At 36.8% G+C, this 13,358-nt stretch overlaps 1 protein-coding gene across 2 annotated transcripts in view; it reads left to right on the plus strand.

The window, feature by feature from the left end:
- FBXO11 (F-box protein 11) overlaps nt 1-13,358 on the plus strand; it is a 74,862-nt gene that overhangs the window by 59,646 nt on the left and 1,858 nt on the right. For both annotated transcript variants that reach the window (XM_086746017.1, XM_086746018.1), the window contains exons 12-21: nt 6,647-6,864; nt 7,179-7,264; nt 7,405-7,499; nt 8,616-8,738; nt 8,843-8,928; nt 9,290-9,366; nt 9,469-9,612; nt 10,513-10,623; nt 11,754-11,861; nt 13,224-13,332. In XM_086746017.1, coding sequence (XP_086602143.1) covers nt 6,647-6,864; nt 7,179-7,264; nt 7,405-7,499; nt 8,616-8,738; nt 8,843-8,928; nt 9,290-9,366; nt 9,469-9,612; nt 10,513-10,623; nt 11,754-11,861; nt 13,224-13,332 — 1,157 coding nt within the window. The remainder of the gene's footprint in view (nt 1-6,646; nt 6,865-7,178; nt 7,265-7,404; nt 7,500-8,615; nt 8,739-8,842; nt 8,929-9,289; nt 9,367-9,468; nt 9,613-10,512; nt 10,624-11,753; nt 11,862-13,223; nt 13,333-13,358) is intronic.

The following is a 13,358-nucleotide window of genomic DNA, read 5'->3' on the forward strand; positions in this document are numbered from 1 at the left end:
ACACTATCACTTCATTCTTTTTCCTTGAAATGGAACAAAAAATAAGGTGCTGGAAGATTGAAAAATGAAATAAAATGCTCTGTGGAGACTTAAATCAGCCTTATTTTAATATTAAATCTCTGAAAGAGGGTATGTGCAACTTCTCTGGGAAGAGGACTTTTCTACCATGGGATTGTGTAATTTTAACACAGAATTTTGTTGCAGAATTTAGGGCTTCTTTCATAAAAGTGTTTGTTTCTGTGGGATGAAGGTGGTAACTTCCATGTACATGTAAAGTAGTGAGTAATTAGTGTGCGTAGCCCTTGAAATAAACAGAATGGATTTTTGCCACTGAAATAAAAAAAAAAATTAATTTGCTGACTTGTTTTAGCAAAATATTCTACATGTCTTCTGAACCGTGCCAAATCATTGTTTTTTCTCCTTGACTGACAGTCTCAGTTTCCACTACTGGGAATGAGTGGGGGCCCCAGCTGGCAAAATGAGCGGTTTTCTTCTAGTCACTATTAAAATTACACACATAAAAAGTGCCAAATGTGATCAGAGTATGGTGAACTAAATGTCAAACTAAGTAAGGGGTGCTGAAGTTAATACTGCTCGCTCTGAGATCAGGTGTAGTGTTCAAAATCAACATGATTTCAAATTCCCTCTTGCCTTTACAAGTATACCACAGAATTTTATTATCTCGCTGTAGGCATTGGATACTGCAGGACGTGAATGGCCTGTAACTTTGGTGACAGGGAATAATAAACTATATAGTCAGTTCCTTTGGGAGCTGCATTTTTAAAGGTGCTGTAGATAAATAGGAACCTCTTCTCTGGACCTGTGCTGCTGCTGTCATGAAAACCTTACTGTAACAGACGATGTCAGAATGCTGCTGAAGAATGAGGTCAGCCAAACCAGTGCACACTTCCTGTACTGTGGGATGCCAGTGCGCGTTCCCCTCCATATAGCTTGTTCTAGCCGTGCTACCTGACACACTTCTTGCCTAGCTATGGCTAAGCATATGCTAGGGCTGCTCTATGGCAAGAAGACCATAATTAGACTTGGTATGTTATATCCACAGAAGTTCTTTGTAAGTAAATGTCTTTTATCATCTAAGTAGCAGTTTTAGATCTTTATTTAGTCCCTAAGATAGATAAATAATACTTGTAAAAAATACTTATAAAAATGCAAGCATTAAACGCTAATGGCTTTGACTAGCTGAGAAAGGTAAGTCCCAACTCACGCTTTTACAGGCATAGCTTGAGTGTAGACTGGACCTCTGTTTTCTTTTTTCGGTTTTCTCACTCTTCTGACCTTTGGGTCCACTGTTTGTTCTTTATCCCTCATGTATTTCATCTCGCTGTCACCACCGCCACCACCCCTAATTTAGTATGTTCAGAGATCTGACTACAGTAGACATTCATTTTTAAGTTAGACTTTTCAGTGTTTGCTCCAAGGAAACCGTAGTCCAGCACTTTAAAGGAATCTTATTCCTAAATAAAATGTTTATTGATTCAGGTACTAAATTGCTTCAGCTTCCCTATTGAGCTTCTATGTGCGGGTTTTCTGCACTGTGTCTTGTGTCGGAGGACTGTTGAGTAGGTCTCAGATCCCTATTGAATAAAATAATAATTTCTCATAAGACGACGTTTCTTTGGGGAAATAAATTTCCATAATTTTGATGAATGATTAATGCAATTATAGCTAATGTGTAGCATAACAAGCTTGCAGAAAAAAAAAGTCCATATTGTTTTATCACGGGTAAAATGAAGAGAAGAAGCTAGTTTCAAAGATCCCTATTTTGATCCCTGACTAGGTATTTTTAGGCCCACTAAATTCTGGAGCTTTTTTCCCTTTGTTAGGATGTCTTCTTTCCCTTGTAAGTACTTATTCTGTTGCTTTAGTTCTAACGCAAATCTGGCCAGGTTTTTAATGAGTGTTAGCAGTCTGAAAATAGCATTAACAGGAAATCCATTGTGGATAGAAACTAGCGAGGCCTTGGTCCTTTCCACCCAAGTTTCTGGGGAGGTATGGGTAAAAGAGCAATTTGTTATTAGTTGTAGCTGTTTGATTTGCAGTTTCCTGGTCTCAGTGGAAGGTAAACAGGTCACATAGTGGTGGTGGGTGTTTTTTTTTTCTGCTGGCATAAAATCTTTTTACCAGTGGAAGGTCAAACGTAGTGGGATTCTGCTCTGTTAAGTACCTCTTCTGCACTCTCTTAGTTATATACTAAGGAGCATATTTGTTCAGTGTTGGGCAAGATTGTATATGGCCTTCTAGCAGTCTTCTGACCGTTTTCTTTACATCTTTTTATATTCTCTAGAGATGTTTGGCCATTTTTCAAAGAGTGGTGACAGATTTAAGAGGTTACATCCTCTTTTTTTAAAATACTATCTCATTGTTTAGGCACTGCTACTGCCTCGCTTAAGCTGTATTAACATATTGTATAAGCACTCCTAATCCGCTTCAGCAAATACATATATCTGTACATCCCTCCAAGACTTAAACAAGCTCGGAAACAGCTGTAGAAAAGCTGGTAGGGGAGAGCGTGTCAATGACTCCTGGAGGAGAGATGTCTGTATGTAGACTTGAGGGTTAATTGGAAAGTCTGGCTAGAAGCTGCTTCTTGTTTAAGTATTGAAGTATAAATATTAAATATGAGTATTGAAATATTAAAAAAATAAAAAGACAGACTGAATTCACCTGATTAATTTGAAATAAAAGTGTATTTGATCTATTTTCTTGCTAGTGGAATGCCTGTTCCAATGCTGTGATCAGTGTGGTATCACAAGCAAAATAGAATCAAAATAAATTTTTCTTTTTTGTTTAAAGGAAACACTAGCACATTAAAGAGAACATGTGAATAATATTTATCTCAGCTGCAAATATTGAAATGTTTTGTAGTCATATAAGTCATATACTTTGAAATATTCCCACGCCCTCCCCCCTGAGTTGGCAGCTCAGTCTTTTGAATACTACAAATTAGATAACTTTTAAAAGCGGGTATTTACAATTTAAAAAAAAATTAAGCTTATACTAGTTTCTATACAGACTACATAAAAACTCAGTTGGCCTTTTGCTGCAATAGCGAATTTTTTTCTATGCGCTAAAAATGAAGTGTTTGTTTTGTATCTTGAATGTGGTTTTCTTCATGCTGCATTTGGATTTCTTATAAAATCCACCAACTCTCAAAGATTATTCCAGGCTTTGGGAGGCGAAGTTTTATACACATATATTTTATTCTGTCAGTCACACATTGCTATCTAATTAAGTTGATACAGAGTCTGATACTTTTTAGAAGTTAGTTTGTTCATATCTTGATCTCCTGGTTTGTTTTTTTCCTGCCCTGTTTTGAATACAAGTGTCAACAAATATTTAAGAAGTATTAAAGCCTGCACAATTATCTTTTTTTTTTTTTTTTCTTCCTTTTTTGAAAATACCTGTCTTGTTCAAAGGATACATGAAATACCTATGTGTTTCTTTAATGTTGTGGTCTTTGAGACAGAGAAAGGAAAAAAGCCCTTTTAGAACTACGTGGAAAAAAATACCTCTGAGGAGAAAAGCAGAGAACAAAATCCCATCCGTTACAAGTTTTACTAAGCAGTGTTTGTTAGACTAGATAAAATGCTGAAAGAAAAAGAAAAAAAAAAGGGGGGGAAAGAAAAAAAAAAAAACCACAAAAACCAAACAACGAACTACAAAAAACCAACCAAGCTCAATTACAGAGTTAGTCTTGATGGGAAAAGTCTTCTGAGCTTGTCCAGCTGCACAGGAACACTTCTTTGTCATTGCTTAAGTTTTTTTTTCTGTACACTAAGTAGTGTGTGGAGACACCAACGTTACCATTACTGTGGTGTTTGTCTGGTGATTACTTCCTCTACTCGGATCTCAGCAGGGTGCAGTGGTGTGTTCTTGCCCTCACTTCTGTCACTGTAGCTGTTATCTTGTGCCTGCAGCTAATGCCTTGCCTGATATTTTGATTTTGTATACAGAGCTAAGTTTTAGTATTTAGGATTTTTCTAGCAGGAAGCTACTGCTAAGGTATTTTGAGTTTCCTTCCACTTAGTATTTTTGTGTAAGATTGTAATATTTTTTTTCCCCATATGCATCCCTTTTCCCTTCTGCCTTATTAATCTGAGGCCTCTTTTTCTTACTAAGCAATCCTGGCACTGGCAAGCGCTGCGTTCTCCACGTTCTTGTACTGCTAGTTGATGAATTATAACCAGAAACCATTGCAAAACACAAGTGAAAAATACCCAGCACACTTGAAAGACTTTCATAGAAGAAGGTGGAGGCAATCCCCTCTTTGTGGAGGAGAAGTATTTGACCTTCCTGACCTTAATAGTTGCCTAACAGAGTCTCCTTAAAGGATCTGGGCTTGAGCTGCCTGACAGCTGGGCAGAGCTTAAGAGTTGCAGGTTGGGCAGCCCACCTGTGCTGTTGGACAGAAGTGGTAGGAAAGGAACAGGCTGTTTCTAATGGTGTTACTGGTTACACCTGGAGCTGGCAGGAAGCTTTGGGTTTGCAAACAGTATTAGTGGGCCCTGTGGATAATAGATCATTTAACTCCATACTTAGAAACACAGTTTTGTTGTTAACAAAATATTTGAATGTTTTTTAACTTCACAAGAAGAAAATTATGTCTGAATCCATATCTGGTTTCTTGGTATCTGGAAGTTCATCACTTTTTCTTAAAAGAAAAAAAAAAAAAAAGGAAGATGTCTTGGAGAGGATATAGTTCAAAGGGACAGCAATGCCTTTTGAAGGGAAGTGGTTGTAGTGACTGGAAAAGATACCAGGGATTGACCGGGAACATCCTAAAGACTGAAGTAAGTTTAGCCCTTCTCTCTAGAGGGCAAATTTGGGACAAAGAAGTTGTTGGTTTCAATAGAGAATGGCATAGGAAATAGGCGTCCTGGAAATGAGGTGCTTGCTCAGGGCTGTGGAAGAGCATGTGTTTCTGACAAACAGCAATTCTTTTGGTTTAACTGGATTCAGTTTGATAATTGTGCACACAGGTGGTGTTCAGACAGGGTCTCAACAAGTGTGGAAATGCTGGGTTTAACTGCATCAGCTCAAAGTCAGCAGTTAAGCTTAAGCTGACTCTAGTTGAGGTGGACTGGACTTTTTAATGCAGTTTCTCTTTATGAATATTGAATATTATAGGATCTTATCTAGCAGAAAGCCTTGACTTTCTGACCCAACAGTCAGCCTTTTATAAAGGAATCTGAGATGTAGATTTTTTTCTTTCCCCCCTCTTGAGGAGCACTTCCTTCACAGAGGCTTACAACAACTTCTGTTTCTTCTGAATCAACGGTCTTACTTTTTTTTGAGAAGGTAGAATAGGAATCAATTTAAAGGCTCCACTTTCTAATTTTTGAAGAAATGACACTTGTACTCTGCTGTCAAGTGATGTTACAGTATTCTAGCACATAGTGGGCAGAGTACAATGAATCTACTCATGTGCTTTTTTCTTTTTTTTTTTTTTTTTTTTCTTGCCCTCCACAGCTGGAGATAATCTGGGTTAGAGCTCTCAAGAGCTTGCATCCAAGCTTTCAACAAAGTAAAACACATCACTTGGTGATTGTCTACCATCTGCAATAAGAGATGCTTCCTCTATTTCAGTTTTTTAGTTTCTGTTCTTTTAATTGGGCAAAATAGGCATATAACACCATTAAAGTTCATCTCAACGAGCAGGTTGAGATTTAGTATAATAATGTTCTAAAACTATGTCAGAAAAATGCTCTGCAAGGACTGACCCAGTTACTTTACGTGGCCCTGGAATGAACAAGATCAGAAAAATCATTTGACAGAAAACAACCATTTTGCCAGATGAATTTTCAGATGTGTCCGTTCTCCATGCTGCTACACAAGTGCTTGTTGGCATTGCAGAACAAACATGCCTGGGGTGGCTTTGTGGAATGTCATTGTGTTTGGTTTTGGTTTTTTTTTATTATTATTATTTCACCAAAGCTATGCTGTTTACAAAGCATTTATTTAAATATAGTTTTGTTGCAGACCTCCTACAACTACTGCAGTGACTAAATGGAAGTGTAAACCATTTTAAAAAGGGGGATGGGAAAAAACAGTTTACCAGTTGGCTGCTCAGACCAATCCAGCCCTGGAAAAATGACTTATCTCCCACAGCCATCTGTATTTATTCTGACTAGTTATTTCAAAGAAATTTAGAACACTTCTTCCTGAATAAATTGTGCTCTTACCAAATATATATGGTTCTGGGTCTGGAAATAAGTAGGTAGTCTTCTTCATAGCACTGTCCATTTTATATTGGACCTGAGGGCTTTATGGCTTTTGAAAGGGGTCTGGTCCGTAAGAGCTACTAAGGAAACCTGATATTCAGTCCTCTTTGAGGTGCTATATGCAAAGTTGCCATTTGTCTTGGTATTCCACGCTAATTCCATTGCTAATAAATAGCAATGCAAACACAGGGTCTTTGAAACAGTATTTTATTTTGTGCACGGGGGTGGGGGGAAGATGTAGTGGCAATAGCTGTTTTAATTAGCTATGTAAGTGCTTTTCTGTTGTCAGTTTTGGTACTGTTTCCTTTTAAATGAGGATTGTATTTAGAGGGGGAGGGAGGGAAGGGAATAGCCTTCATTTTAAAAAGGACTTTTACAGGAAACTGCATGTTTTGTGTCTTAAGGGTTATTTTGAAAGCTGCAACATCCATAGAAACAGGATAGCAGGTTTTGAAGTGAAAGCATATGCCAATCCTACAGTAGTTCGGTGTGAAATCCATCACGGCCAGACTGGAGGAATCTATGTTCATGAAAAAGGAAGAGGACAATTCATAGAGAACAAAATCTATGCAAACAATTTTGCAGGTGTTTGGATTACCTCAAACAGTGACCCAACAATAAGGTATCGTTTTCTTCATTGATATTTTACTACTTAGAAAAGGAGATTTGATGGGGATGGGAAAAGTACAATTTTATTCCATTTATTTATAATGAACTGTAAATACTCCTGTATAAGTGAAAATGAAATTGCTGTCTGTGGTTGAACTGCATTTTTAATTTGCATGTATACTTGAAGTATGTATTTCTCAAAGCAACCAGACATACATTCTCTATTTTAAATCTGAATATTGTACAATCCTAGACACTACATATACACATACAGTATTGCATAATGCGTTATAATAATTTCATAATGTGGATACTTCTGTTTCGTAGGGGCAATGCAATTTTTAATGGGAATCAAGGTGGTGTTTATATCTTTGGTGATGGAAGAGGCCTTATTGAAGGAAATGACATTTATGGTAAGCTGATTTGCTTATTGCATCTTCAATTCTGAGAAAAATGAGCATGTAAGTTGTATTATATGTATAATACATTACAATATATAGTATATTACGATAAGTCATTTGATGTATTAAATATGTAACACTTTTGTTAACAGGTAATGCATTAGCAGGAATACAGATTCGAACAAACAGCTGTCCCATAGTTCGGCACAACAAGATTCATGATGGTCAACATGGTGGAATTTACGTGGTAAGTATTACCTACAAAGAGGCATACAAACTTGTTTTCTTTTCATAAAAACATTGCAAAAGGGTACTCCATGTAAAATGTTTGACTGTACTTAAAATGACTGAATTTCTTATGTTATAACCTAGGTTAATTGTAATAGACTGAAGCTGGTGCTGATAGTCAAAAGATGAAGGCTCTTATGAATGGTCACTAAATTATTGCTATTACAGAGTAAAAAAAAAAATTAAAATTGGATAGATGACAGAATTTCACTATTTCTTGGATAAAAGCTTTTTAAAGGCTTAGATTTCATAGCAGTTTGTTGTTGGGTTTTTTTTTGTTTTTTTTTTTTTTAAAAAAGAACAAAACAGAAATCTGTTCAGCTTTTTTGGAGTGTAATGTGTTTACCACTAACCTCAGCAAAGTGTTGTTTTTTTTTTTTTTTTGCCTTCAGGATAATATACATTGCAATTGCTGTACAGTCATATACTGTAAAAGTGAGGAATAAAACGCAATTTCCAGCATGTGCAAGGGCTCTGCTAATGGAACTGAAAGAGCTGTCAGGTTCCCTTAAGCAATACCAGATTTTGAGAAATATTTGCATATCTTTCTGCCAGAAGTCACCTAAGATTTAGCTAGTGATGCGAATGTGCAGCTTCATCAGTTCCTTCTGTAAATCTAACCAGAAGAGCTTACCCTGAGCAAGAATACTGTTGCTTTACTTTTAAGCACAAACACGTGGTGAAGATAGTTACCTTGAGGCATGCCAATTTTTTGTCGGTCTGGAAAGGGCTGGGTGCAGGTTTAAGTGCCAGGTGCCACAGCTTTCATCTGGTTGCATTTTGGGGGAGGTACCTCTTCTACCAACAGCTAGCAGAGATTTGCAAATACTACTGCAGAGCCTTGAAATATAATTATTTACATGCAAAGTGTTCTTCCCTTAGTGGCAAACATTCAAAATAATTATGTACTGTTATTTAAAAACAAAAAAAAAGCAAAAGTGAAAATACATTCTCAAATAGAAAAGAACTACTTTGCTACAGTAAAGAAGCCATGTTGTGAAGGGATAGGTACAGCCAGAAAAACAGTATCAGTGGTTAGCAGGTTTTATCAGCTCTTAAATTGTCTTGTATTTAGCATGAAAAAGGACAAGGTGTGATTGAGGAAAATGAAGTTTACAGCAATACTTTGGCTGGAGTCTGGGTCACAACAGGGAGCACTCCAGTCTTGAGGAGAAACAGAATACACAGTGGTAAACAGGTGAGTTTTGCTCTGTGGTTAAAGGGGGGGGGAATAAAGAAGGAAGTTCTATAGTTTTATACTTCATTACTTTGGAACTAATAATTTAATTTTTGATGTGTTAGGTTGGAGTTTATTTTTATGACAATGGACATGGCGTGTTAGAAGATAATGACATCTATAATCACATGTACTCAGGGGTTCAGATAAGGTAAAATGTATTCTGATTTTATGTCAAAACAGGCATAGCTCATTTTGTGTTCTTTTGTCTTTTTTAACTGTTCTTGTCATTTCATTTTAAAAAAATAACTTTTTTTTTAAAAATCCATTATGTCTGAACATTCTCTGCTTCAACTTACAAGAAAGTTATTACTAGTACAGCCTAGATATTGACTAGAATGTGTGACCCTTGAAGTCCATAAAAACCTGTTTGCATGTTTGGAAATAACTGTTTCAGTAAGATTTTAAAGCAGTGAGATCTGTTGGGCACTTCTGTAGAGGTGCTTTTAAACATTTGGCCTTGGACATAGTAAACTGTTTCAGATGACTATGGTGCTTGTGTTTCTCTCTAGAACTGGAAGCAACCCCAAAATTAGACGCAACAAGATCTGGGGTGGTCAGAATGGTGGTATTCTTGTTTATAATTCTGGTAGGTTTGTTTTTTACATTTATCCAGAATTGTTTATATTCTGCAATAATATCTTTTCCCATTAATTATCCTTTTTTTTTCCCACCCTTCCTTCAATTTTAGGGCTTGGATTTATAGAAGACAATGAAATTTTTGATAATGCAATGGCTGGTGTATGGATTAAAACAGACAGTAATCCTACACTAAGAAGAAATAAAATCCATGATGGAAGAGATGGAGGCATCTGTATATTTAATGGGGGAAGAGGTAGTTTTTTTCCCTTACTGGCATATACTGAATATTCTGGATAAGAGTTTAATTTCAGATTAAGCAGTGTCCTTTTCAAAGTGCTCTTTAGAAACCTAGCTCTTGTCTTTTGAAGTAATAAAATAGTTATAATGAACATACACTGATGCTTTTTAGCCTTAATTACATCAGTAATGCTGAACTCTGTGGGAGACAGAGGTAATTAATCTCATCCAAGATGACTGTTAGATTGCTTCTTAGGACAGTCTTTTTATGCCATCTGCTTTTGTAAGCTTTGCCATTTGACTGAAAGACAGTATTTAATTCAAGTTGTATAGCCAAAATCATGCATCTGGACAGTTCAGGTTCTGCCAGTGTCAAAGATTTAGGGGGGAAAAAAGACAGATCTTTAAGGAAAATTTAGAAGTGGTCCTCCTCTGAAATCCCCTGACTGTTTTGTGTCCCGATACCAGCTTCTGATATTTTGTAGAGAATCACTTGCTGTAAATGAGCTTAAATTTAAAGTTGAGCATTTTAAAGTAATCCTGTCCTGCAGTAACAAAAATGCAAGTTAAGCTTTGCTTTGGCAGGCTGCTCATTTTAGAAGACAAGAACAGAAAGATATTAGAAAAATTTGGAAAGTGGAAAGACTTAGTGTTTTCTCAGAAATAAAAGAGTTTTCTGTAATGGTGCATATGACCAAAAATTCTATTTTGTATACTGAAAAAATACACTTAGGTGATTATACACTGAGAATTACTTTGAACTTGTATCAGTAACTTCAGTGCTATTGGTGGGTATTCCTCAAATGAAAGGAATTAGTAGGATGATGATACGTGAGATCTCTTGAAAATATTTCACAGAGTGGTTACAGGTAAGGAAATGTTAACAAGCTGAAATGTCGTGTTTGGTCTGTCATAGGTCTTCTGGAAGAGAATGATATCTTCAGGAATGCTCAAGCCGGTGTTCTTATCAGCACTAACAGCCACCCCGTGCTAAGGAAAAATCGAATATTTGATGGATTTGCTGCAGGTTTGTGTTGCTTAAATCAAGTTTTACAGTGTTAGAGCTTAGAGTAAGCTCTCAACAAAGCTAACTCTGAGTTTCTTTACACCACGATATTTAGACATTTCAACAGAGATTGAGATATCCTTCAGTATATTCTAGAAATCGTTGAAGAATTCAGAGTTACAGCCAGAATGTCTTTACAGCAGTCTCTGTAATTACTAGCATGTTGAGAAACGACACACATTCTGCCTTCTCATTTTTCTGTGAGATATTTATAGTTGATCTGCTGGATGCTGGTTTGAATATTGTATCACTGCTTTAAAACGTAGGAAATGGAGCAAATACACATTTTAAAGAGATTTAAATTGCATCTTGAGTTTAACTTTCTCACTCCACAAATTATTAATTTCTCCACTCCTGAAAAATTATTAAAATGAGCATTTTCTACTCCAAAAGAGATGAAGTATGTTTAATAGTTATTTTCATGCAATTTACTGTTTATGATGACAGTTACATACATGTTGCATTCCATTCCATTTAAACTAAAATTGCATTCTTGAGTTTTCTCCCATCTTTCTTTCAGAAGAAGCAAGTTTTCTGAGAAGAGCCTCTAAAGGTGTTGTTTCAGTGTGGTGGGGGGGAAGGATAGGTTGCTGTCAAGAGCAGTCCTGGACAAATAACTTGGAAGACACAGGTTACTGATAAAAACTAAGATTTAAATAAATGAATTTTAGGTTCCCATCTTGAACTTTTTTTAAAAGATATTTTTAAAAGGGTAAGGTATGTGCACAAGAACTTTCAAATATATGTGGAGATGACAGCTTTAAGCACTCAAAAATCATATCTCTCTTGAAAATACATGGTCATGGTACTGTTCTACTATCAGATAAACTAGTGGTGTATTGTTGCTACCAGAAACCATGTATGTGCTGTAGCTCTTTGAAAGGATTCAACAAAAGTATTTGAACCTCAGTTTTATAGCAAATTACAGTGCATTTTCTAGCTATGTCATTTTCCTTTTCTTCCCCTGAGTTTATGACTGTTTAAAAAAACAAAACAAACTGTAGTTCATGAGAGAGGTACAATTGCACAATCACTAGGGATTTAACTTCCCCGCTTTCTTTTCTTCTCTTTGTTCCCCTGATCCAATAAAGGTATTGAAATAACAAATCATGCAACTGCAACATTAGAAGGCAATCAGATTTTCAACAACCGCTTTGGAGGCTTATTTCTAGCGTCTGGTGTCAATGTCACGATGAAAGGTGAGCTTGAGCCTTTGTTGGCTGTGTTTGTTCACTTTGCATTTTTTCTTATTTGCTGCTGCTTTGGGGGGTTATTGTAGCATTTTCTTTCAATTTTTGGCTCAGATTTATTATCACATTGAGCTGAGTTGTAACTAAAGAGTTTCAGCTGAAGGTAATATACCAAGCTAAGCTATCTTAGAGGTTTTGCGGTTTTTTAAGCCAGAAACTTTGAAAGGTAAGTTAAGGCTTTCCTATCATATTAAAACTCTGTTATTAGCTCTCTTGTCTCAAAATTGTTCCTGAACTGGTTACTGGTCTTTGGCCCATCTCAAATTCCACTTTGAAATTAATATAATGGAATGTCTTTTGTCACATATCTGAAAACAAGTGTCCAGTAAAGAAACATGCCTCACTTGACTTTTAAGATCTAAAAGCATGAATATTCAAAATCCCCGATCACTTTTTCTAGAAAATAGAAACAGTTTACGTACATAAAATTCCTATGTAGAGTGAGGAAGTGTGTGTGAGAGGAGATCCTCTTGGAGGAGACTGGTATGATGGTTTGAATGCCAGGCAGTTCCAGCAGGCTATTCTAGAAGAAAAAGGTTCAGTTCGCAGAGGTTTTACGTGCTTGGCTGTACTTGTTTGCCTTTTCCTCTGTAGTTCTTTACACCACTTGAAACACAAGCTCTGGCTCCATGCTTCACAGCTCCTGTGCTTATGGCTGAGTTAGTCAGTGTTGTGCTGCTGCTGGCCGCAGAGAAAACTAGTTTGAGGTGCACTTTGGGACCGGACAGAAGATCTAGTAGCTGAATAACAGGAGAGGATTATCGAATTTGCTATGCCTTGGACGCATCTTTAAAATCCTGGAGGTGGTCAGACTAATTCCCACTTCCGTTGTGTTGGAAGGTGCCTTATTCTCCTCTTGGGGAAGAGCCATGTTTTTCTGCTTTCTAAGGGATGTGTAAAAGTCCTTGTGGTACATGAGAGGCTTTCAAACATTTGGGTATCAGACTTCTCAACAGAAAACTTAAGCCTGATAGGAAAGCTTGTTTCTCTAACAATGTATTCACAAACCAGTTCACGAAGAGTATTTAAATGAAGGGTTATCAGGTATTTTGTGGGATGTGCGCAGAGAGAAAGTCTTTCTGATCTGAGGAGTGCACTGCACTGTCTGGGCATCTGCCTTGTAATCTGGCACTGAGGATTTGATATGCTTAAATGCCAAAACTGAAGTGTAGGCATATAACTAACTGTTACTGATGGGTTCAGCTCTTAAAAAGAGGGGGGAGGGCCGTCTGCTTTAACACCTCAAGAGGAAAAAAAAAAAGTCGTAGATCCAGGCATGATTAGTTCTTGGCTTTTTTTTCCCCCCAACAGATAACAAAATAATGAACAATCAAGATGCCATAGAAAAAGCTGTCAGCAGAGGCCAGTGTTTATACAAGATCTCAAGTTACACCAGCTATCCGATGCATGACTTCTACAGGTAACAGGTTCTTCTCTGTCACGTAC

The sequence above is a fragment of the Chlamydotis macqueenii genome, chromosome 3 (genome assembly GCF_036417535.1).
Source record: "Chlamydotis macqueenii isolate bChlMac1 chromosome 3, bChlMac1.mat, whole genome shotgun sequence".
NCBI classification, from domain to species: domain Eukaryota; kingdom Metazoa; phylum Chordata; class Aves; order Otidiformes; family Otididae; genus Chlamydotis; species Chlamydotis macqueenii.